General features: G+C 47.0%; 3 protein-coding genes across 5 annotated transcripts; 2 read left to right on the top strand and 1 right to left on the bottom strand.

Annotated features, from left to right (window-relative positions):
- The first annotated feature begins 3,566 nt into the window (after positions 1-3,566).
- LOC118117474 (inositol monophosphatase 1-like) lies at positions 3,567-6,868 on the top strand. The gene is made up of 8 exons (XM_035169719.2): positions 3,567-3,797; positions 4,383-4,516; positions 4,600-4,704; positions 5,692-5,737; positions 5,835-5,943; positions 6,031-6,139; positions 6,335-6,486; positions 6,559-6,868. Exons 1-8 carry the CDS (start codon positions 3,738-3,740, stop codon positions 6,714-6,716), a joined length of 873 nt encoding a protein of 290 aa, XP_035025610.1. The 5' UTR covers positions 3,567-3,737; the 3' UTR covers positions 6,717-6,868.
- A 4,674-nt stretch (positions 6,869-11,542) lies between these two features.
- Positions 11,543-15,801, top strand: bfsp2 (beaded filament structural protein 2, phakinin). 2 transcript variants are annotated; one of them, XM_035169697.2, is made up of 7 exons: positions 11,543-12,204; positions 13,873-13,955; positions 14,047-14,203; positions 14,501-14,665; positions 14,752-14,880; positions 14,965-15,206; positions 15,313-15,801. In XM_035169697.2, exons 1-7 carry the CDS (start codon positions 11,761-11,763, stop codon positions 15,323-15,325), a joined length of 1,233 nt encoding a protein of 410 aa, XP_035025588.2. In that variant the 5' UTR covers positions 11,543-11,760; the 3' UTR covers positions 15,326-15,801. The 2 variants fall into 2 exon arrangements, with proteins under 2 accessions (XP_035025588.2, XP_035025587.2); XM_035169696.2 differs by having other exon boundaries at positions 15,305-15,801.
- Positions 15,802-16,237: 436 nt separating this feature from the next.
- On the bottom strand, positions 16,238-22,141 carry klhl18 (kelch-like family member 18). Of its 2 annotated transcripts, none has more exons than XM_035169681.2 (10): positions 21,945-22,141; positions 21,399-21,529; positions 21,146-21,286; positions 20,585-20,783; positions 19,430-19,590; positions 19,088-19,224; positions 18,258-18,480; positions 18,060-18,164; positions 17,531-17,642; positions 16,238-17,364 (listed from the first exon to the last, which is right to left on the bottom strand). In XM_035169681.2, the coding sequence occupies exons 1-10, from the start codon at positions 22,062-22,064 to the stop codon at positions 16,978-16,980; spliced, it is 1,716 nt and encodes a 571-aa protein (XP_035025572.1). In that variant the 5' UTR covers positions 22,065-22,141; the 3' UTR covers positions 16,238-16,977. The 2 variants fall into 2 exon arrangements, with proteins under 2 accessions (XP_035025572.1, XP_035025573.1); XM_035169682.2 differs by lacking the exon at positions 21,945-22,141 and adding an exon at positions 21,705-21,923.
- Positions 22,142-23,567: the final 1,426 nt, after the last annotated feature.

Raw genomic sequence — 23,567 nt, 5'->3', positions numbered from 1 at the left:
ATGGTTGGAGCAGGCTGGTCACTACGGGAGGGCCGGGCCTCCCCCTTCATGTAGTGTTCGATGCTTCAAAGTGGGCAAAGAAATTGTTGAGCCTGTCAGAAAGTGAGGCATCACTCCCATCAGTTTTCTGCCTGGTCTTGTAATCCGTCAGTGCTTGAACACCCTGCCACATCTGTCTGGTGAACCCCGTGTAAGCTCTTTTCGCTTTCTTGATTCCATGAGAAAGCGCAGACCGCTGTGTGTAGTGCACCTCTGTCCCCCGACCTGTAGGCAGCATCAGGGGCCTTCAGTAGGGAGCGCACCTCAGGTGTCATCCACGGCTTCTCATTGCTCCAGGTGGTGAAGGTAGATGCTGATGGAACTGAACACATCAACACAACAGGATTTACTACATTGATGAGAAGAAACAGTAACATCATGTTTAAAGTACATAATGTGTGATGGAGATGAAGGAGCAGATGAACTGAGGACTTCCTGTCAGTGCTGGTAGAAGATGTGAGGAGACATGTGGTCTCTGTTCCTGGTTCTTGTGAGGACACGTGCTGCAGCATTTTGGACAAGCTCTTTAACGACTTCCTGCTGGAGCCTGATAATAAGTGTAAGCTATTTTATTTAGTGACTTTATTATGGAAGGTTGATGTGTAGTTCCTGTTGTTATAAGCAGGTTGTTGGTTGGGACTCTTGTTTTGAAAGGGGTTCTAACGGAAGGAGGTTCTGTGAAGAGAGAAGTTCTGAAGTGTGACGGAAAATAAACGGGTATGATGTCCCGAGTCAATAACCATCTCTCGTGTCCTTTGTCGGCTGAGGCCCGACAGTATAAGAGAACAAAACGCTCGGCTACAGAAGGAATTACAATAATCACGTCTGGATGGAACAACGGCCTGGACTCGTTCTTCTGCATCTTTTTGAGACATGATGTTTGAGATGTTACGTAAGTGGAAGAAGGCGGTCCTAGAAATGTGTTTTAAATGAGAATCAAAGGACAAATCAGGATCAAAGATAAGGGCAATGTCCTCTAGCACAGCTTCATCATTAGATAATGTGTCTCTGAGGTGTTTAGGGCCAAGTATCAGAACCTCTGTTTTATCTGAGTTTAATAAGAGAAGGTTTTTATGTCCTTGAGACATGAACTTCAGTTAATTGATGACACTGTTCTGGTTTTATTGATACGTATAACTGGGTGTCATCTGCATAGCAGTGGAAGTTTACAGAGTGTGTCCTGATAATGTTTCCTAGTGGAAGCATATATAATGAGAATAAAATGGGCCGAGCACAGAACCCTGAGGAACACCGTGGTTAACTCTGGTGCACACAGATGACTCATCATTTAGCGATCTGGTAAATAGGATTTAAACCAGTTGAGGGCGGTTCCTTTAATGCTAATGAACTCTTCTAGTCTCTGTAATAAAATGTGATGGTCAATAGTGTTGAATGCTGCACTGAGATCTAACAGGACGAGGACAGACACAAACATCTGAAGCTATTAGAAGCTCATTAGTGACTTTAACCAAGGCTGTCTCCGTGCTGTGATTGGCTCGAAACCCCGACTGAAAGTCTTCACATTACTTTCCTGGAGAAACTCTCACAGCTGATTGGCTACAACCTTCTCAGGAGTTTAGACAGGAAGGGGAGGTTGGATATCGGTCTGTAGTTAAAAACCTTCGGGTCCAGGGTGGTTGTTTGAGAAGGGGTTTGATTACAGCTAGTTTAAAGGACTGTGGTACATCCTGATGATAGTGAGAGATTGATTGTGTTCAGTAACGTACTATCAATTAGGGGCAGAATTTCTTTAAGTACTTTTGTAGGAATGGGATCTAAGATACAAGTTGTGGGTTTAGAACATGAGATTATTCTGGTCAGATGATATTCTAGTTTTCTATCTTCCTGAGAACAAACAAGAACCTGAACATTTTACAAGAATTACACTTCATGTTCTGCAATTTTTTCCAGTGACTTGTTTTGTGCTACAGATCTTCTCACATCTGGATGCAGCTGTGACACTGTCACTCTCATGTTAATGTCCAGCTTTCATCTGTCGTTTGTCTTGAGGCAACTGCAGAAAGTCCTGTCTCACACAGGTAGGATGTGGCAAAAGGAAGGGGTGTGGCCAGTACCAATTCCTTGGAATCAAACTGACGAATCAGAGATGAGATCAATGAACTGCTCTTGCTCTGAACGCTTCTTATTAAACTGGGAAATACCTCTGAGATGTGTTGGATATGAGAGTTGAGCTGTCACACTTGGCCTCACTGTTCCACAGCTTGTTGACCTCTGACCTCCATGATTTCAGGCTTAAAAAGAGTCCATGTTTCATTCTCTGCTCCCACGTCTTCAGTTTGGTGAGAATAAGGGGATTTGATCAGCTGTGGACGGTGTGTGTTGGTGCATCTGCAGATTTAGTTCGTTTAGTTTCTGAAACATGTCAGTGAGGTAAAGTTTCAGGAGGAAGTTGTTGTTAAACTTGAAAGTTTGTTACTTTCTTCCTCCAAGAAGATTCTGATCTCATCCCGCAGTTCAAACTGTTTTGTTTAGATTCATCTTTTTGGGTTAGGGTAACCTAATCATAACCCAAACCTAATTCTAACCTAAAACCAAGTCTTAACTCTCAATCAGTCCATTAAAGGTTGGTCAGAAAGTGAGGACCAGACAAAATGTCCTCACACACACACACACACACACACTGTTCTGGTATTGCCACACACACACACACACACACAGACACACACTGGTTCTAGAAGTTTCTCTATAACTTTTAAGATCTTGACCTTCTATGTAGAGAGCCTTGAGATAATGTATATTATGATTTGCTGTTATACACACACACTGTTCTGATACTGACACACACACACACACACTGCTGTATTAGACACACAACTCACACACAGTTGTATTGGACACACACATACACAAAGTTGTAATGGACACGCACACACACACACACACACACTGTTTAGTGCAGGTGTGTTAACCCCACCCTCAGAAACAATAGATGAGGAGAGAGAGGAAGATGTGAGGGGGAGGGGCCTTCTGATACAGGCATCGTTTCTATTGGTTGGATTTGTTCTATAAAAAGAAGTTCAGACGACAAACCTTTTGTCCATTAGATTCTTCAGACTCACCAGGTTTCTATTGTTTCTAGTGTTTCTATTGTTTCTATTGTTTCTATTGTTTCTAGTGTTTCTTATGTTTCTAGTGTTTCTATTGTTTCATATTTTTCTACTGTTTCTATTGTTTCTACTTTTTCTACTGTTTCTTGTTTCTTATGTTTCTACTGTTTCTATTGTTTCATATTTTTCTACTGTTTCTATTGTCTCTATTGTTTTTACTCTTTCAAGTGTTTCTACTTTTTCTACTGTTTCTATTGTTTCTACTTGTTCTACTGTTTCTACTGTTTCTATTGTTTCATATTTTTGTACTGTTTCTATTGTTTCTACTGTTTCTTGTTTCTTATGTTTCTACTGTTTCTTATGTTTCTACTGTTTCTATTGTTTCATATTTCTACTGTTTCTACTGTTTCTACGTTTCTTGTTTCTATGTTTCTACTGTTTCTATTGTTTCATATTTTTCTACTGTTTCTATTGTTTCTACTGTTTCTACTGTTTCATTGTCGTCATCCATCTTTTGTTTCTCTTCCCGTCTTTGTTTTCACGTCATGATTTTCTCTTTCTTATAATCGTGCTCTGCTTCTCTGTCTGACAGGAGGTCTCACTCTGTCACATTTTGATCTGTCCATCATCATGGCCGACTGGAGCGACTGTTTGAACTTTGGCTTGACTGTAGCCAAACAGGCTAGTGAGGTAAGAGATGCAGCGACCAACCAGAACACAGCACTGGTTCCAAAGGTCCAAACGACCAATCAGAGAAGGTGTCCATGATGATGTCACTGAGACACCCTAACCCCAACTTTATCAAACTTAATTAAACTTAATTACATTGCATTTGATTTAGCTGACGCTTTTATTCAAAGCGACTCACAATAAGACAAACCCAGAACAACAAGAATCAAGTAGTTACATTAGCTTCAAAAAGACAAACTACAAAGTGCTACATGTAAGTGCAACTAAACTCACGTTTTTTGGGGTTATTTTTAATTTTTAAATAGAAACACCAGAGTAGACGATGGTTGTTAAACATCTTCTTCTTGACCGAGGTATAGTCAGAAGAGATGTGTGTTTAGTCTGCGGAGGAAGATGTGTGAACCTTCTGTCCTGATGTCACTGGGGAGCTCGTTCCACCGTTTAGGAGCCAGGACAACAAAAAGTCACGATGTTGTTGAGTGGCTAGTTTTGATAAACCTCATCAAAACTTTATCAAACTTTATCAAATTTAATTAAACTTATTAGACAATGAACATTCATGATTAATTGTTCTCATGTTGTCAGGTCGTCTTGTCTGCGATTCAGCAGCAGAAAGAAGTGAAACTGAAAAGTTCTCCAGCTGATCTGGTGACGGAAACTGATGAACGAGTCGAGAAGATCCTGATCAATGCAATCAAGAACCGATATCCACTGCACAGGTTCTGTCTGTTCTCTATGTTCTCTCTGGTCCTTTAATTGATTCTGATTGGACAGAACCTGACCTGTGACCTATGACCCTCAGGTTCATTGGGGAGGAGTCTGTAGCTGCAGGTGAACGTGTGGAGCTCAGTGACGCCCCCACCTGGATCATTGACCCCATCGACGGAACCGTCAACTTTGTCCACAGGTGACACACACACACACACAGTTACTACTCTGAGAACTGTAGTTACTCGTTTGTAAAACCTGATTTATTTGGTGTGAATTCTTCCTGTGGTTCTGGAGCTGCAGATCAAGTCAAACTGGCTCCATCTTCCTACACAACTCTGTAGATTTTAAATCATGAATCACTTCAGCATGTTGTGACTCTGCAAGAACATAGTGTCTCACTGAGATATAAAGGATGAGTGTTAGTGAGGAGTCATCACAGACTCAAACCTGTGGAGTTAAACAAGTCAAAACCTTGGACATAGAGCCCCCACCCCCATCACAGATGTGCCCCTCCTCTATTCCAGCACCTCTGCAGCTGTAAGGCATCAGCTGGAGATCGCCCTCTAGTGGCTGTGGCATCTTTTTTATGGCTAAAAGGTTCATATTTACAGATCTACTTCTGTTTAAAACACATTCTTCACTTTCATTAGATGCGACTTAATACTCTGAAGTATTTGTACTTTATCTTGTTGCCAAGTCCTTGTTTGTGTTTGTTGGGATGTGACAGAATAAAGTTTGTTAGGTCAGTGAGTCAGAGGCTTCACACAAACTTCATCAGGCTCATTCACAGTAAATGTTCTGTAGTGATTTCCAACAGATCTGATATTATACAGCTTCATATCCACAGTCTGACTCTAGTGATCTGACAGTTCATTCACTCAATGAAAACATGTCGGCTGTGGAGGAAGATTAACAGCACGTGTGAGTTTGTAATAAATTCGGCAGCTTCTGATACTAATCCTGACATTTAGCTGACTTTGTGAGATCAGTGCTACGATCTTCTCTTCTCTGATTGTGGCTTCACTCCCTCCTCATCACCAGCGTTGATTAGACCCGAATGAATTGTGTTAGTGGAACAGCTTAAGCCTCAAGGTGAAGCTAATTCAAGCTGGACTCTTTCACTTAAACCAGGATTAGTTCAGCTACTTTGATAGCCCTCATGATTTTAGTTTTTTCTCAACAGGTTTCCATTTGTGGCCGTCTCCATTGCCTTCACCGTCAACAAGCAGGTAGAGTCACCTGCGGGTCAGAGGTCAGAGGGCTTAGACAGGAAGTAGACTGACATCTTATCGTTCTTGTTGTTGTTGTTGTCGTCATCGTGATCAGACGGAGTTTGGGATTGTGTACAGCTGTGTGGAGGACAAACTGTTCTACGCTCAGAGAGGAAGAGGAGCGTTTCTGAACGGAGAACCGCTACACGCCTCCGGACAGGAAGGTGACATCACACTGATGACATCACAGTGATCAAGTGGAAATGTCGCCATTTTTATTTTATTCTAACTCCTCTGTCCTGTCCAATTAGACGTCAGCAGGTGCGTGGTGATGACGGAGATTGGGGCGGAGCGGGATGACCTCGCTCTGTCCACCATGACGTCCAACATCTTCAGACTATTGAAACTTCCTGTCCACGGGTGAGAACTGACCCCGCCCACATTCCTCTGTACCACCGATAATCCGTCACGTTGCAACGACCTGCAGCTCATTTGTGTTATTGTTGTGTTTCATGTGTCGTTTGTTGTTTTAGTGTCTGTGCTCTTTAAGATTAAACTATAACAGGCTCTGTCTTTTCTTTAACATTTTGTTTGTATGTTTTTGCCGCGTTTCAGTGTCCGTGCGTTGGGGACGGCAGCGGTTGACATGTGTCAGGTGGCGACAGGTGGAGCTGATGCCTACTATCACATTGGGATGCATTGCTGGGACATTGCTGCTTCTGCCATCATCGTCCAGGAGGCTGGTGGTGTTGTCACGGATACGGATGGTGTGTATCTGAAATGTGATGTGATACCTTGGGGGGCGTGACATCCTCTAATTGGTCTACTTGTGTCCTCAGGCTCAGCGTTTGACATGATGTCCAGGAGAGTCATCGCCGCCAGCTCCTCAGCTGTGGCGCTTCGTATCGCTCAGGTGATCCAGGCGTTTCCTTGTCGTCGTGATGATGACGACTGCTACAAGTGTGTCTGCGGAGCGGCAGGCGTGAACGGTGTCTAGAGTGACGAGGCACAGGAAACAGAAGGTTGTCACGGTTCTGATGAAACACCAATAAAACCTGAAACTGACCAATCATGTCTCTTCTGTCTGTTCATATCATTAGAAGAAGTTTCAGTTGACGTTATCTATGAGAAGTAATCTGATTACAAAAACCTAATAAACATGAATTAGTCATTTAGCTTAGCATAACTTCATTAGCATGACATCAATATTCCTGAATTTACTCCAGACTGTTATTATTATTGATATTATTATTATTGTCATTAGCGGCGTATTATTTGACCTAAACATTTGTAACTTTTGCTGAAACTTTGCACAAATGTCTGATGTAGAAGAAATGTATGTGTCAAATGGTTTTCATGCATTGGTGTGTCTAGTTAACTCAATAGCGTCCCCTACAGGTCAGCCTATACAGCAAATTTGACCAAAATGCATGAAGATGGTTGAGCATATGTTTCACACGCAGACGTACAAAAAAGTCAGAGGACCCATATTCCAAACCCAACAGGAAGTCGGTCATTTTGGATTAAAAGTAGTAATTTTGGGGATTCACACACGTTGTACTTTAACTCCTCCTCCGAGAGGAGTAAACAGATCGGATTTGACACCTTGATGATGAAAGGTTTGCTTTTTGTGAGTTTTTGTCGGAGTGCGGGTCCGTGGCGTCGAATCTCAATGTTTCGCTGTGAAACAGGAAGTTGTTATAACGTCAGTGTACATTATTCAATCTGCACCAAACTTCACATGTTTGATAAGAGTCCCGGGCTGAACACATCTACATGCCAATATTTAGTCATACTCAAAGCGCCCCCTACTGGCAACAAGAAATATGTTTTATAATGTGATATACTCCTACCAGGTTGACCACATCCAGTAATTTGGTCAGAAGACCCCTCAGACGTGGTCGATGATAGATTATGAATCTTGTGTTTTTGATGAAAGCTGTTTCTGTGGCAACGCACCGAATGTTGATGTTTAGTTTTTACAATTGATCAAATTGTTTGGGGGATAAACTTGCTTGAAAAGTCACGAAACTCTTCACACATGTTGGAAATGACAAACATTTGCTTCCAATATGGGTTTTGCATATGGATGTGGCAATATAGCTCGATAGCGCCCCCTACAAATTTTCAACAAAGCAGCCCGGCATATTTCACTGACATATATGAAAATGAGGAGGAATATGAACCACAATGAATGTCGAGACTTACAAAACAGCCTCTTGGAAGTGACAGGAAGTTGGCATTGTTGATTGTAATGTATAATTTCTGCTTGGTTTTTGCTATTTGCAGGAATTCTACTTTAATGAACTCCTCCTACAGAATAATCATATCAATTTCAACATCCACAAATAACCTCCATAATGAAACATTTGTGCTGATCATAATTTTTCATTCAACAGCCCGTAGCAATATCGCCTTGAAACAGGAAGTTCCACTAATTAAACTATACATTGTCCAATCTGCACAAGACATAAGGGGCCGTTCACCAGCGGTGAGTAGATAATGAGGGAAACAGTGAGGACGAGCATCAGGAGGACGAGGGCTGAGAAAGTTAAATGATTCAAACACAAAATGATATTAAAGTGACTGTTGGTCACACAGCCATTAGAGTGACAGAGTCAGTGCTCATTGATGAGGAAGAGTATATGATTGATGAGGAAGTTTTCAAACTGTCAATCAAAAGAAAAAACGCAGAAAACAAATCAAACAGTGATTAAATGAATAAGGTGTCAAAGATTATGGAGGAGAGTTTGATGAACATCATTAGAACCTGCAGGTGGATGAAGAGTGTTTACTCCTTCACTAGGATCCGAACCTTTTTACACGACACTAAGACTGGTTAGAGTAGAGGACTTCTTCCCCGATTTAAAACTGTTCCTTAACTCAGTCAGAGTCTTCATGAGAAACACTGAAGGTACCGACCAACCAACCTTCACTGACCAGGAAGTTTTCCTCCTCAGAAAACTAATGTCCAAAGTCCGAGCCCAAATGGCCACTTGATGGTTAAACCCTGTCTGTTCTCCTCCGTCTGTGTGATCCTCTACGTTTGGTTTAACTTCAGCCTCATCCTCAACATGTGTGACATAAAGCTGGGCTCTTTAAACATAAATGGTGCCAGAGGAGATGTGAAGAGAGCTGCTCTGTTCAGCCTGTGTAGGATACATGCTGCGCTGCAGAAGATAAAGAACGGCAAGGCTCCAGGCATCGACGGACTTCCTGCAGATTTTTACAAAGCTTTCTGGCCTGTGATTGGAGGAGATCTGCTGATGGTCCTCAGAGACAGTTTTAACAAAGGACAGCTACCTTTGAGCTGCAGGAGAGCGGTCCTCACCCTTCTCTCCAAAAAAGGAGATCTTCAGGAGATAAAGAACTGGCGACCAGTAGCTCTGCTCTGCACTGACTATAAACTGTTGTCCAAAGTGTTGGCCATGAGGCTGAGGAAAGTGATGGAGCATGTCATTCATGTAGACCTATTGTGTGCCCAGCAGGCTGATATCTGATAACATTACTCTGATTCGTGATATTTTGGACCTCTCTGGTTCATCGGGCTGTGAACTTGGTCTTATTTCTATAGATCAAGAAAAGGCTTTTGACCGGGTTGAACACAGATACTTGTGGCAGACGCTGCAGGTGTTTGGGTTCAGCCCGGGTCTCATAGCCATGATCCGGACATTGTACAGTGACATTGAGAGTGTTTTAAAGATTAATGGTGGTTTAAGTTCTCCTTTTAAAGTCCAGAGGGGAATCAGACAGGGCTGCTCCCTCTCTGGCATGCTGTACTCTCTAGCCATAGAGCCGCTCCTGCACAGACTGAGGGTACAGCTGTCAGGTGTGAATCTCCCAGGGTGTCCACAAGCTTTGAAAGTATCTGCTTGTGCTGACGATGTCATGGTCTTTGTTAAAAAACAAGATGACATCGATGTACTGGTTGAAACTGTTGATCAGTTCGGCAAAATATCATCTGCAAAAACTAACTGGGAAAAAAGTGAAGCTTTAGCAGTGGGAGCTGAGCTGAGCAGAGAACTTGTGTTACCGGGGGGGTTGACCTGGAATAAAGAAGGTCTGAGATATCTGGGCATTTATCTTGGGGATGAAACGTTCATGAGCAAAAATTGGGACAATGTTTTAGAGAAGGTAGACGACGATGTCTTTTAAAGGCCGCATCCTTATCATTAACAACCTGGTGTCCTCCATGCTATGGCACCGACTGGCATGTGTGGACCCCTCAGCACGTCTGCTGGCCAGAATACAGGCTGTGATGGTGGACTTCTTCTGGGACCATCTGCACTGGGTCCCACAGAGTGTCCTCTTTCTGCCTAAGCAGGTGGGGGGACATGGTCTTGTCCACTTGGCGAGCAGGGGGGCCGCCTTCAGGCTCCAGTTCGTCCAAAGACTCCTGACTGGACCTGGGGACCTGGTCTGGAGACCCGTAGCCCGTGCCATACTAGAGCGGTGTGGTGGGCCTGGCTGAGTCGTTGTTTCTCATGGATGTAAATGGATGTAAGTTGGACAACCTTCCAGGTTTTTACAAAGGACTGCTCAAAGTGTGGGGAATGTTTCCATAAGGAGAGACTGAAGAACTGTGACTCTCTGTTCTGGCTTCTCAAAGAGCCAGTGGTCCACGGGACTCGGCTCCGGTGTGATGCAGAACCAGGCCTACCTCAGAAACTGTGCCAGGCCAAAGTCCTCACACTGGGCCATGTGGTGGAGGTGTGTGGCCTCACCTGGACCACGCTGCAGGTCTGGCCTCACGTTTGGGGATCAGGTCAGTCAGGATGGTGAGCCTCCTGCTGAGAGGCTGGAAACAGCAGCTGACACCCTGAACTTCTGCTGATCACTGCTCACTGTGATGGACTCATTCAGCCTGACACCAGTGATCCTCTTCCTGATGTAAACATTGTTCCTGTCCTTAAATGTGAAGGTTTTTTGTTAAAGTTAAAAACTGCCTCTTGTAACACACTGAGCACCATGACGGGTAAAACTATGTATTATTTATTAGTTAAACTTCTGAACCAGAGCAGACTGGAAGACCGGAGTGACTCTCCATGGAGGACTCATCTGGACCTGACAGAGGCTCAGAGGCCTGAGTGGAGAGCACTCTACAAACCACCGCTGACAAAGAGGGGGCTTACAGTGGAGGCTTCTACACGGAGCTGTTGCTGTCAACGCGTTTGTTTCAGTTATTAATTCTGACGTTGCTGCTACTTGTCCCTTCTGTCCACAGAGGGAGACAGTGTCTCATTGTTTCCTGGAGTGTGGTCGTCTCTCCTCACTGTTTCTGTTTCTGACTCACTTGTTTGATGAAGTTTTCTCAAATCAAATGTTCATCCTGGGAACAAGTACAACAGAAGAAATATAATAAAATGTCAACTCTTGAACTTTGTTTTGGGTCAAGCGAAGATGGCGATCTATCTCTGCAGGAGAAACAAACTTGACTCACTCGATGTAGACGTGATGTGCATCTTTAGACGAATGTTAAAGACAAGACTGAAAACTGATTTCACTTTCTTTATTTTGACAAATAATGTAGAAGATTTTGAGAAGATGTGGTGCCTCAAACAAGTTTTATGTTCTGTGAAAAAAGATCAGCTGGTTTTTGGTCATATTTTGGATTGAATATGGTTTGATTTGATGGTTTTTTAAGTTTGGGATACTTAGTATTAGTATTTGTTTTTGGAACTTTACTGAGCAAATAAAAGTGGCCTGAAAAATCTGTGTCTCTCTCTCTCTCTCTGTCTCTGTCTCTCTCTCTCTCTCTCTCTCTCTCTCTCTCTCTCTCTCTCGTTCTCTCTCTCTCTCTCTGTCTCTCTGCCTCTGTCTCTCTGTGTCTCTCGTTCTCTCTGTGTGTGTCTCTCTCTCTTTCTCTCTGTCTCTCTGTGTTTCAGGACTCTTCCTGTGTCCTGCTGACGCAGCTGAATTCTCAATGAGAACAAACGTGCAGTGGAACAATGGCGGTGAATGAAGAACCGTGTTTCCAGAACTCCGTCCTCCCATAAATCCCCGCGCTTGGCGGCTCTGAGCGGTTTGACACCGGGAGCTTCATGATGCCTCTGCCCCGACGCCGCTCATCTTTCCTCGGTCAGTCGTGCTCCGAGCGCCCGGTCTCCGCCTCCGGGGCACGGATGGGCTCCGGTACAGCCGCCGCACGTGGAGTCTTCGTGGGCATCGGGCCGCCGGTGTGCTCCGGAGCCTCCGGCCTCGGGACCCGGGTTTCCCGACGGGCTCTGGGCATCAGCAGCGTGTTCCTGCAGGGGATGAGGAGCAGCGCCGCCCCGGTCCTGCCCCGGGCCGGTGACCGGGCGGCGGGTCACGGTGCGGCGGGCGGACTGAACAGCTGCCTGATGGAGTACCGAGACAAAGTGAGAGCTCTGGAGACACTGAACCAGCAGCTGGAGGAACAGATCCGACTCTGTCTGGACCGGAAGGCGAACAGCGCTGGAGCTTGGGGGCCGCTCCGGAGGGAGTGGGAGGAGGTCTACCGACAGGTGAGCAGGGGGGGAGGGTCTACCGGCAGGTGAGCAGGGGAGGGTCTACGACAGGTGAGGGGGAGGGTCTCCGACAGGTGAGCAGGAGGTCTACCTACAGGTGAGCAGGGGGAGGGTCTACGACAGGTGAGCAGGGGGAGGGTCTACGGCAGGTGAGCAAGGGGAGGTCTACCGACAGGTAAGCAGGGGGAGGGTCTCCGGCAGGTGAGCAGGAGGGTCTCAGACAGGTGAGCAGGGGGAGGGTCTACGGCAGGTGAGCAGGGGGAGGGTCTACCGACAGGTAAGCAGGGGGAGGGTCTACCCGCAGGTGAGCAGGGGAGGTCTACCGACAGGTGAGCATGGGGGTCTACCGACAGGTGAGCAGGGGGAGGGTCTCCGGCAGGTGAGCAGGGGAGGTCTACGACAGGTGAGCATGGGGAGTCTACCGACAGGTGAGCAAGGGAAGGGTCTACCGGCAGGTGAGCAGGGGGGGAGGGTCTACCGGCAGGTGAGCATGGGGGTCTACCGACAGGTGAGCAGGGGAGGGTCTACCGACAGGTAAGCAGGGGGAGGGTCTACCGCAGGTGAGCAGGGGAGAGGTCTACGACAGGTGAGCATGGGGGTCTACCGGCAGGTGAGCAGGGGGAGGGTCTACGACAGGTGAGCAGGGGGAGGGTCTACCGGCAGGTGAGCATGGGAGGTCTACCGGCAGGTGAGCAGGGGGAGGGTCTACCGACAGGTGAGCATGGGGGGTCTACCGACAGGTGAGCAGGGGAGGGTCTACGGCAGGTGAGCATGGGGGAGGGTCTACGGCAGGTGAGCAGGGGGAGGGTCTACCGGCAGGTGAGCATGGGAGGTCTACCGACAGGTGAGCAGGGGGAGGGTCTACGGCAGGTGAGCATGGGGAGTCTACCGACAGGTGAGCAGGGGGAGGGTCTACAACAGGTGAGCAAGGAGGGTCTACCGGCAGGTGAGCAGGGGGAGGGTCTACGACAGGTGAGCGGGAGGGGGTCTACCGACAGGTGAGAGGGGGAGGGTCTACCGGCAGGTGAGCAAGGGGGGAAGGGTCTACCGACAGGTGAGCAAGGGGAAGGGTCTCTACGACAGTTGAGCAGGGGGAGGGTTTACCGACAGGTGAGCAGGGGGAAGGTCTACCGATAGGTGAGCAGGGGGAAGGGTCTACCGATAGGTGAGCAGGGGGAGGGTCTACCGACAGGTGAGCAAGGGTCTACCGGCAGGTGAGCAGGGGGGGAGGAGGTTTACCAACAGGTGAGCAGGGGAAGGTCTACCGACAGGTGAGCAGGGGAGAGTCTACCGACAGGTGACCATGGGGGAGGGTCTACCGACAGGTGAGCGGGGGGGGAAGGTCTACCCACAGATGAGCAGGGGGAGGGGTTTACCGACAGGTGAGCAGGGGGAGGAGGTTTACCGACAGGTGAGCATGGGGGTCTACCGACAGGTGAGCAGGGGAGGAGGTTTACCGACAGGTGAGCATGGGGGGTCTCCGACAGGTGAGCAGGGAGGAGTCTACCGACAGGTGAGCAAGGGGGAAGGGTCTACCCACAGGTGAGCAAGGGGGGGGAAGGGTCTACCCACAGGTGAGCAGGGGGGGAGGAGGTTTACCGACAGGTGAGCGGGGAGTTGCCCCCTGCTGGCTGCAGCTCGGTCACGTCTCTGTGTTTTCTGAAGGTCAGTGAAGCGATTCTGGACAACGCTCGACTGATGCTGCAGACGGAGAACGTTCAGGCCAATGCCGAGGACTTCAAGGACAGGTCGGACTTTCAACATGTTTACCTGAGAGAAAAATAAATGATGATGTGTGAAGGTAACACAGGATGTGGACAAACGTCTTCTGTCCTGTAGGTTTGAGAACGAGCAGCCGTTCAGGACGGCAGTGGAGGAGGAGATCAGTTCTCTGTACAAAGTCATTGACGATGCCAATCTGACGAAGGCCGAGCTGGAGGAGCAGATGGAGAAGATGAGAGCTGATCTGCGTCACCTGGAGCACGGCCACGAGCAGGTCCCACTAAACCGTTCAAAAAACACACAATTTAAATCACCACACACACACGATAGTTTATTTAAAAAAATATTTGACTTTATAGATAAAAATCTCAATAAATTCTTTAGTTTATAATTTAATATCAGTTTATCAGTTGAAGATTAAACAATTTAAGTAATTTTTGATGGATTTATGTTGTTTAATACCTTAAATAAAAGGTGTAAAATAATTTCTTCAGTCGTCAGTGTTTGTCTTTGAAATGTCCCTTTTATGAGCTGAAGTCATGTGACCTCTGTACGATACCTGTCTATCCAGGACGTTCGAGTCCTGTACAGTCAGATGGCGGGACGTGAGGTGGACGAACCCGACGCTCCTATCGAGACAAGTCTTGACCAGATCCTGAGCCACATCAGGAGCCACTGGGAGAAAGTGACGGAGAGGAACCGAGCGGAGACGGACAGCTACCAGCTGGAGTGTAAGGTGAGGACGTATCACCTGCTCAGGTGTACTCACAGGCCACACTGTTCCTTTAACCTGCGTCTGACACGTGTGTGTGTGTCCTGCAGGAGGCGCAGTGCGTGAGCAGCAGACTGAGTCCGGAGGAGGAGCAGGTGGAGGCGCTGAAGGCGGAGTGTAACGACACAGGCTGTAAGATCCAGAGTCTGCAGGCTGAGACCGAATCCATCAGAGCACTGGTGAGATGCACACAAATCAATACCCTGATTATTAACCTGATCAATGAACTGATGAATAACCGATCAATAATCTTCTCTCTGCAGAAACGAGGTCTGGAGAACTCGCTGAGCGACGCTCGTCACTGGCACGACATGGAACTTCAGAACCTGGGCTCGGTGGTCGCTAAGCTGGAGGCGGAGCTCGCCGACGTGAACGGAGAGATTGAGCAGCAGCGCCGCGACTACGACACATTGCTTAGCAACAAGCAGCGTCTGGAGCAGGAGATCGGGATGTACCATGGCGTCCTGGACGGAGAGGAGAGCCGCTTCCTGCCTGCTAATACACCGTGAGTCACTGTGACAAACGACAAAACATCAGACTCATGAAAACCAACTTGTGTAAAAATGTCTCTGAGTCACGAACTGGTCATATTTACCTGTTCAGGTGTTTAGGTCGAGTCTCTGAACCTGAGGGAGCAGCTGCAGAGTCCAGGACTGAATCAGGTCCTCCATGTTCATCACAGTGATCCCTGAGGACAACGTGAGGAGACTGAAGCATGAAGAGACTCTGCAGGAGGACATCAGTGACGTTATGAGTCAGTCACTGTCCCAAACACCCGAGGTCTTCATCTGTCCCCAACACCTGAGGTTCTCACCTGTCCCAAATATCTGAGGAGTTCGGGTGGATCAGGGGTTGTCCTGCAGCATCACCCAGGGACATTTCGATTGGTGCCCGTCATGTGGTGGATTTACCTGAGACACACACCTGGACACATGACCAGTTCATGGTGAGGCTGAACCTTCACACCTGTCATCAACTCAGAGGATTGTGGGACACTGGGAACCAGAGTGATCTGTGTACCAGGACTGGGACAGTGAAGTAATGACATCACAGCAGGTGTTTGATATTTTCTCATCAATAAACTGAATTCATTGACCTTTTCAGGTGTTAACACTTTCTGCCGTCAACAACAAAAAAGGTTTGTTTGTTACAGTTTGAACATAAAATATTTTTATCGATAAAAAATAAAAAAAAATTTAGAATTAAAATTTTAAATCTAAAAAAAAATGTTTTGTCATGTCATTTGATTATTGATCAATTACTTCACACGTCTCAGGTCTGATCATCTTATTAGTTGTATTCTTTAAGTTCAGACACTTGAGTCAAATAAACTTGTTAATGATCCACAAACCAAAAATATAAATTAATGGTTTAATCAATAAAATGATAAAAACAATGTACGGAGGCTGAAGAGACCTGAAGAACAAAATCAATGACTTTTATTTTGAAAGGATTCATTATCCATTTAAATTATCTTTGTTAATATGACCTCAGAGGCGTGAATGACCTCTGACGATGAAATAAAAACACGTGTTCATCATTTAACGTGTTTTATTAAACTCGACTGAGTTGTACTTTTTATTATGAAATAAATAATCATGTGTGACTAAGGTGGGGGGGTGGTTGTCATAGAAACATGTTCACTCATTAGAACAAGCAGGAGAACATCATTGAGTCTACGATGGATGACATCATAATGGAATCAGCTGAATTGACTGTGATACTCAAGGAAACCTAAAAACATCAAGATTCTACAGGAAGTTCTGCAGCCATCCGCAGGAAGTGATGTCACACTGACAGGTCAGGAGGATTCACCTTACACACAATGATCCTGGTGAACCTGTCTCCTGCAGCGCCACCATCAGGACACACTGTGTGGTTGGTGGAGGATGGGGGGTGTGTCACTCTGTCGACCACACTGATTCATTGGATGAGTAATAAATGGTCCAGTGAAAACAGATCCAAGCAGTCATCCCATTTCATCAGCAGCTTTGTTTCTCTCTGGACAGGAAGTGACATCCCATTGGTCGAGTCAATCAAGTACAAAATCAATATTTATCATTACTGGTCCATACGCGCAACAGCACAATGCTAGCAGCTAGTTTTTGTGGGCTAGCTCTACAGTTTTTTCCCATAATCCTACAGGCCTGGCCTCAGTATGCGGGTCTGAGCCTGGCTGTCGTACCAATAAAGCTCAGTGAACGCCACCGGAGGGCGCTGCCTCCCCGCCTGCAGGAGGCAGTAACACATCCTTCCACAGCCTCTGATTGGCTGGTTTAGGTGGGCTGCAGGGGGATGCAACCCACCCCGACCCCTCCCTCATGACAGGCCATGGGGGCCATGAAGGTCCAGCGGTTGGTGTCTGGGTTGTACATCTCCAATGAATTGAGGTTGGACTGTCCATCGTATCCACCCACAGCATACAGACGACCTGACGTGGACACCAGAGACACCCTGCTGCGACGTGTGTTCATCGCCACCAGGAGGCTCCACTGCCCCGACGCCGAGCTAAACACCTCCACCCCGCTCAGGAAGCCCGACCCGTCGTAACCCCCCGCCACGTACATGTGACTCCCCAGAGCCGCTGCCCCGTGACGGCAACGCTTGTTCAGCATCGCTGACGCAGGGTGCCACCTGTTGGTGTGATGGTTGTAGTACTCCACCTGGGGGGGGAACAAACAAACAATAAATAGACAAAATATGTTTTTAAAAAGGTCAGAAACATTGTCGTCAATAAAGTTTTATTTTATTCATGTTCACAAGCTCAGTGGTTGTTCGAAATAAATCGTGTTGATCAGTATCAATTAGTGTTTTTACTGTAAAACTGACCGTGTTAAAGATCTGTAAACCGTCATGGCCGCCTGATACAAAGATGCGTCCATCAAACACCGTCACACCTGCAGCACTGCGACTTGCGCTCATCTCTGTCACCACGGTCCACCTGACAACAAAAGGAAGAAACCCCTTAAATCTTCATTCATTCAACCAGGAAGTTAAGTCAAGTGTGTGAACCCCTGAATCAAAACTTGAGTGATTTTATCGTCAGACAGTAAAGATGTTTTTTTTTTTTTAAAGACCTTAATGACATCATATTTATCAACTATTAAAGGGTAAGTTTAAAGGAAAAATTTCCTTCAGTGAAAACATGGTGTCATCATTTTGGCTGGTGTGAAAAAAAGTACCTGAACCTCAACCTGGTCCTGAACCTGGTTCTGGACCTGGTTCTTGTCCTGGCCCTGAACCTAGACCTGCAACTGGTTGCGGACCTGATTCTGGTCCTGTACCTGAACCTGGTTGTGGACCTAGATATGGACTTGGTCCTGGACCACTGACCCCTGTAGAAAGAGGATTTGAGCACCTGTCGGTCTCTGGAGAAAAACACTCCACAGAGTTCAGAGACGACTTTCCATCATAGCCGCCACAGACGTAGATGTGTCCGTCAACCACCACCGTTCCCATGGCGCTGTGGATGACAGCACATTTTATCATCTGTTTGATCAGGACCAATGTACTGAACAGTAATATTGATCACTATTCATCTACCGACTAATCAGACCTGCGCTGACTGTTCATGCTCGACACCCGCGTCCAGTTGTCCGTCTCTGGGTTGTAGACCTCCACTGTGCTCAGTCGCGATTGGCCGTCATATCCACCGATGGCGAACAGCAGTCCGTTAACAACAGCCACACCCACTCTGCTGCGAGCCGTCCTCATTGGCTGACAGCGCTCCCAGAAATTCCCAATTGGATCGAAGACTTCGACCACATTTAAGGAGTCACCTAGAAGAGAAAAACCACCGTCACGTTACAGGTGACAAGAGGCGAGAGATGCGTGTGTGTCTGACTTGATCTGCCGACGTAAATCTGCCGGCAGCTGTAGGTTTGGAGTAGAAAAACCCAGCCGTCAATAATATAATATATATATATATATATATATATATATATATATATATATATATATATATATATATATATATATATATGTATAAAAACAAGGTATGGGGTAGACATTGTTCCTGTATAGTGGGATATACAGAGCAGAAAACGCATCTGAATTCTTAGAATTAAAACATTAGATACATCATGTGTGTTGGTGACGCCTTCGGCCAATCAGAGCAGAGTTGTGTCGTCCCACCCCAAGATGCTGCAGCTGGATTACTCCCGCCGTGTTTTAAGGTCATGTGACCTGTAGGGCTGGGTATCGAGTATTATGTGAGAGTGAAAGAGAGTCAGGGATGCAAACACATGTATGGTGAAAAAAGAGAGAGCTGTCCGAAGTAGAAACAATCTGACAAAGGCCTTTGCTAGTCAGGTGACATGAGACAGGTGACATGTGACATGTGTCAGGTGACATGAGTCAGCTGACATGGGTCAGGTGAGCATGTACCTGAGCTGTTGAGTCCTCCCACAGCATAGATGAGTCCTGTGATGGATGTGCAGCACCTCTGTCTGGTTTTAAACGTGGGAAGATGAGGACGACGCTCGGGCATCAGGTGGAAATCTTTGGCTTCATCCACCAGGTCTCTGACAAGAAACACAGCAGAGACACGACTGAATGTTTAGATGAAAGGTAAAGAATTAGAACACCTGGACAGTGATCAGTATCTGTGTGACAGCGTTAGCTAAAAGCCTAATATCTCAATACTAAGCCTGACGCCGAGTTAAACATCACACTGAAAATACAGACAGACGGGTCTATATGAACCAATCACACACAAGAACGTCTCACCTGCATTTATGGCAGCAACGAACCAGTTCGTCCTGCTGGACTCGGTCAGACAGAAACTGAGGTCGACATAGAGGAAGTCTGATCTTTGACAGCAGCTCTGGCAGCAGAGGCTCCCGCCGGTCCCGGTCATGATGAACCCAGGTGAGAGCCGCCTCGAACACCTGCACAGGTAACACACACTCAGCCTCGAACACCTGCACAGGTAACACACACTCAGCCTCGCACACCTGCACAGGTAACACACACTCAGCCTCCCACACCTGCACAGGTGACACACACTCAGCCTCACACACCTGCACAGGTAACACACACTCAGCCTCGAACACCTGCACAGGTAACACACACTCAGCCTCGAACACCTGCACAGGTAACACACACTCAGCCTCGAACACCTGCACAGGTAACACACACTCAGCCTCACACACCTGCACAGGTAACACACACTCAGCCTCGAACACCTGCACAGGTAACACACACTCAGCCTCACACACCTGCACAGGTAACACACACTCAGCCTCGAACACCTGCACAGGTAACACACACTCAGCCTCACACACCTGCACAGGTAACACGCACTCAGCCTCGAACACCTGCACAGGTAACACGCACTCAGCCTCACACACCTGCACAGGTAACACACACTCAGCCTCGAACACCTGCACAGGTAACACACACTCAGCCTCACACACCTGCACAGGTAACACACACTCAGCCTCACACACCTGCACAGGTAACACACACTCAGCCTCACACACCTGCACAGGTAACACACACTCAGCCTCAAACACCTGCACAGGTAACACACACTCAGCCTCGAACACCTGCACAGGTAACATACACTCAGCCTCACACACCTGCACAGGTAACACACACTCAGCCTCCCACACCTGCACAGGTAACACACACTCAGCCTCGAACACCTGCACAGGTAACATACACTCAGCCTCACACACCTGCACAGGTAACACACACTCAGCCTCCCACACCTGCACAGGTAACACACACTCAGCCTCACACACCTGCACAGGTAACACACACTCAGCCTCACACACCTGCACAGGTAACACACACTCAGCCTCACACACCTGCACAGGTAACACACACTCAGCCTCACACACCTGCACAGGTAACACACTCTCAGGTGACACCTCTCACCTGTTCTTCAGCTTTAACATTGAGTTCATCGCAGCCGACCAGCTCCAGCACCTCCTCCGTCCTCAGACCCAGGAACTCGTCCGATAAAGAAACGTCCACAAAGTGCTGGTGGAGGAAGCTGCTGGCCGAGTCGTACAGAGTCGTACACATCATGGTCTCTGCGAACTGACGGACACCCAGACAGTTCTTCGGATGTAACCTGAAAGCCACAGAGCAGAAAACATTTACAATTCACACACGTAGAAACTGAATGTTGTAGAAGCGTTTGCCTGTTGAGAACAATTTAAATAAAGGAAGAACAGAGTTTAACCTTCGTCGCTGAGCTTGGAAACAAATGTGATTTAACATTCCACCACAGTTACAAAGAGTTTTTTTACCTACCGTCATTTCCAAAAGCTTCAGCTGATGAAGATAATGTGACTGAAAGCTCCAGAAAAGCTGAGCTTTGTTTTGTAAAACATACTGTATGTTCACTTTTAGAAATAAGTCTGAACATGTACACGCGTAAAAAAACAAACTATCGGACTTTAGCTTAGTTTGAGAGTTTCTCCGTCGACTGACCTCTCCTGGAGGAAGGAGCAGCAGGCGTCTTTAACGTTCTGCAGCTGCAGGAAGCTCGAGCCAATCAGAAGAGACTGAACGTTCTGTTGGTCGATAGCAACATGGCCGCTGTACGCAAAGTTAATCAGAGCCTCCAGAGCACTGCAGGGAGAGAGGAAGCGGTTAGACTGGGGTCACACTGGTTTCAAACTGGTATGTGGTTCCCCGTGCTGTGACCGGGTTCCTGTACAGACAGGAAGTCTTGTCACGTTACCTGGGGTCCATGCCCTGCATCAGGATCTCGTCCTGTTTACACTCCACCATGTCGTTGGTGAACATGGCGTGAAAGTACGGGATGGAGGCGGCCAGAACGATCCGGTGAGCGCTGAACTTATGATCCCCCACCTGCAGAGATACATGAACAATACATGTATACAACTGTATATACCAGTACATAGAGTACACAGGTACAGTGTTGTATACAACTGTATATACCAGTACATAGAGTACACAGGTACAGTGTTGTATACAACTGTATATACCAGTACATAGAGTACACAGGTCAGGTGTTGTACCTCACCTGTCCAGCAGGTGAACTGATCCTGAGACATTAAGAAGATTAAATGTGTCACTGCAGACGATCAATCCTCAGTATATAATCTGATCGATGACGTCAGGTCAAAGGTCAGCTCTGGTACCCAAGGTTCAGTGACGTCAGCTCATCTTACAAGCCGTTGTTAGCTCTTGTTAGCATCGTTAGCTCAGTATCAGCTAGCTTCCTCATTACGGGCTGTTAGCTGGAGGCTAACTCGGTTCTTACCCTGAGCGTGACATCACAGAGTTTCCCCTGACGTCGGATCTCCTCCATGACGACATAACCTCGTGCCGGCGCGTCGCGCACCGAGAAATGAACCAAGTCCTCGAGCTCTTCGTCTCCCATCGTCAGCACGAGCAGCGCGAACTGAGCCCAGCGAGCCACCGTACACAGCCCGAGCCGTGACGTCACGCTCACCGGCGGAAACACGGGCAGGTCTCCGGCTTCCGAATAAAAGACCGCCCCTACAAGAAACAGCGCCACCTCGTGGATCCTATTTTATCAACGTGGCGACAGATGAACATAGAAAGTTCTTTTATGACTTGATTGGATATTGTGAAAGCTGGAGGTCATTTTGTAGAGCAGTGCTCCTCCTGTTCCTCCTTCCTCCTCCACAAAGGAGCAGATTCCTGCTGCTGGGTTGATGCTGTTCTACGCTCTCCTGGAGTAATGTCTCCTGGCGTCTCCTGGCAGCTCCTGGCGTCTCCTGGAGTAGTGTCTCCTGGCGTCTCCTGGCAGCTCCTGGTGTCTCCTGGCAGCTCCTGGCGTCTCCTGGAGTAATGTCTCCTGGCGTCTCCTGGTGTCTCCTGGCGTCTCCTGGCAGCACCTGGCGTCTCCTGGAGTAATGTCTCCTGGTGTCTCCTGGAGTAATGTCTCCTGGCGTCTCCTGGTCTCTCCTGGTGTCTCCTGGAGTAATGTCTCCTGGCGTCTCCTGGCATCTCCTGGTGTCTCCTGGAGTAATGTCTCCTGGTGTCTCCTGGCGTCTCCTGGCGTCTCCTGGTGTCTCCTGGAGTAATGTCTCCTGGCGTCTCCTGGTGTCTCCTGGCAGCTCCTGGAGTAATGTCTCCTGGTGTCTCCTCCAGGCTCTGGAGACGGTGCTGGCAGACACAAACCTTCTTGTGACCCCAGGTATGGATGTGTCCTCCTGGAGGAGCTGGACTACCTGTGCAGCCTGATGGAGCTGCAGGTAGCTCCTCATGCTGCCAGCAGTGAGGAGGAGCAGAACCCAGAAGTAGAAGGAGTCAGGAAGGATCAGCAGAGAGCAGCTGTCTGTGGACACCACATGAGAAACATTCCCAGTTTGGGGCTCGTCTTGCTTCTGCCTCCATTTCACCTGTTGTTAGAGGAACTGGTTCTTCTAACGGACACTTTGATCTCTGGAGTTGAACTTCACACTGTGAACTTTCCGGTTCCCTCACTTTACTGAGCTGTGTAGTTAGTTATCAGTGAATGTACATCAGTCTTCTTCAAAACATGTTCCACTTCAGATTTAATAGATGATTAATAGATTTTAATTTAATGGAGGACGATGGGTTCTATCATAAATTTGAACTTTATTTCAGATCCACTGGATCATTTTGGTTTGTTCTTGATGAAGTTCTGCAGATATAAAAAGTTTTTGTTTGATTCTATTCACTTCATTACACACATAAAGGTAATTTACATTTATTGATCAATTTAGTGTTGTAATAATTGTACTGTAGGAAAATATTTATCAAATTCAGAAACTGAAGCAGTTTGAAGTTTTCACATTCAGAAATTTGTTTTAAAATCTTAAATGTTTTGTCTGAGGATTATTTTAACACTGATAATTAAAATATAGAATTCATATTTATATTAAAAATGGCA

This window comes from Hippoglossus stenolepis, chromosome 11 (assembly GCF_022539355.2).
Source record: "Hippoglossus stenolepis isolate QCI-W04-F060 chromosome 11, HSTE1.2, whole genome shotgun sequence".
Lineage (NCBI taxonomy): Eukaryota > Metazoa > Chordata > Actinopteri > Pleuronectiformes > Pleuronectidae > Hippoglossus > Hippoglossus stenolepis.
This window is presented reverse-complemented; position numbering and strand designations above follow the sequence as displayed.

Bases quoted from the DNA above. Each gene is read 5' to 3' on its own strand.
- LOC118117474 (XM_035169719.2), top strand. From the start codon at position 3,738: ATGGCCGACTGGAGCGACTGTTTGAACTTTGGCTTGACTGTAGCCAAA. The intron at 5,738-5,834 runs GTAGAGTCACCT...CATCGTGATCAG, and splicing joins CCTTCACCGTCAACAAGCAG to ACGGAGTTTGGGATTGTGTA. The intron at 5,944-6,030 runs GTGACATCACAC...CTGTCCAATTAG, and splicing joins ACACGCCTCCGGACAGGAAG to ACGTCAGCAGGTGCGTGGTG.
- bfsp2 (XM_035169696.2), top strand. From the start codon at position 11,761: ATGATGCCTCTGCCCCGACGCCGCTCATCTTTCCTCGGTCAGTCGTGC. The intron at 12,205-13,872 runs GTGAGCAGGGGG...TGTTTTCTGAAG, and splicing joins GGGAGGAGGTCTACCGACAG to GTCAGTGAAGCGATTCTGGA. The intron at 15,207-15,304 runs GTGAGTCACTGT...TTACCTGTTCAG, and splicing joins TTCCTGCCTGCTAATACACC to GTGTTTAGGTCGAGTCTCTG.
- klhl18 (XM_035169681.2), bottom strand. From the start codon at position 22,064: ATGGGAGACGAAGAGCTCGAGGACTTGGTTCATTTCTCGGTGCGCGAC. The intron at 17,643-18,059 runs GTGCTCAAATCC...TTTTGTTGTCAG, and splicing joins TTTTCTCCAGAGACCGACAG to GTGGACCGTGGTGACAGAGA. The intron at 17,365-17,530 runs GTCAGTTTTACA...TTCCCCCCCCAG, and splicing joins GTTTACAGATCTTTAACACG to GTGGAGTACTACAACCATCA.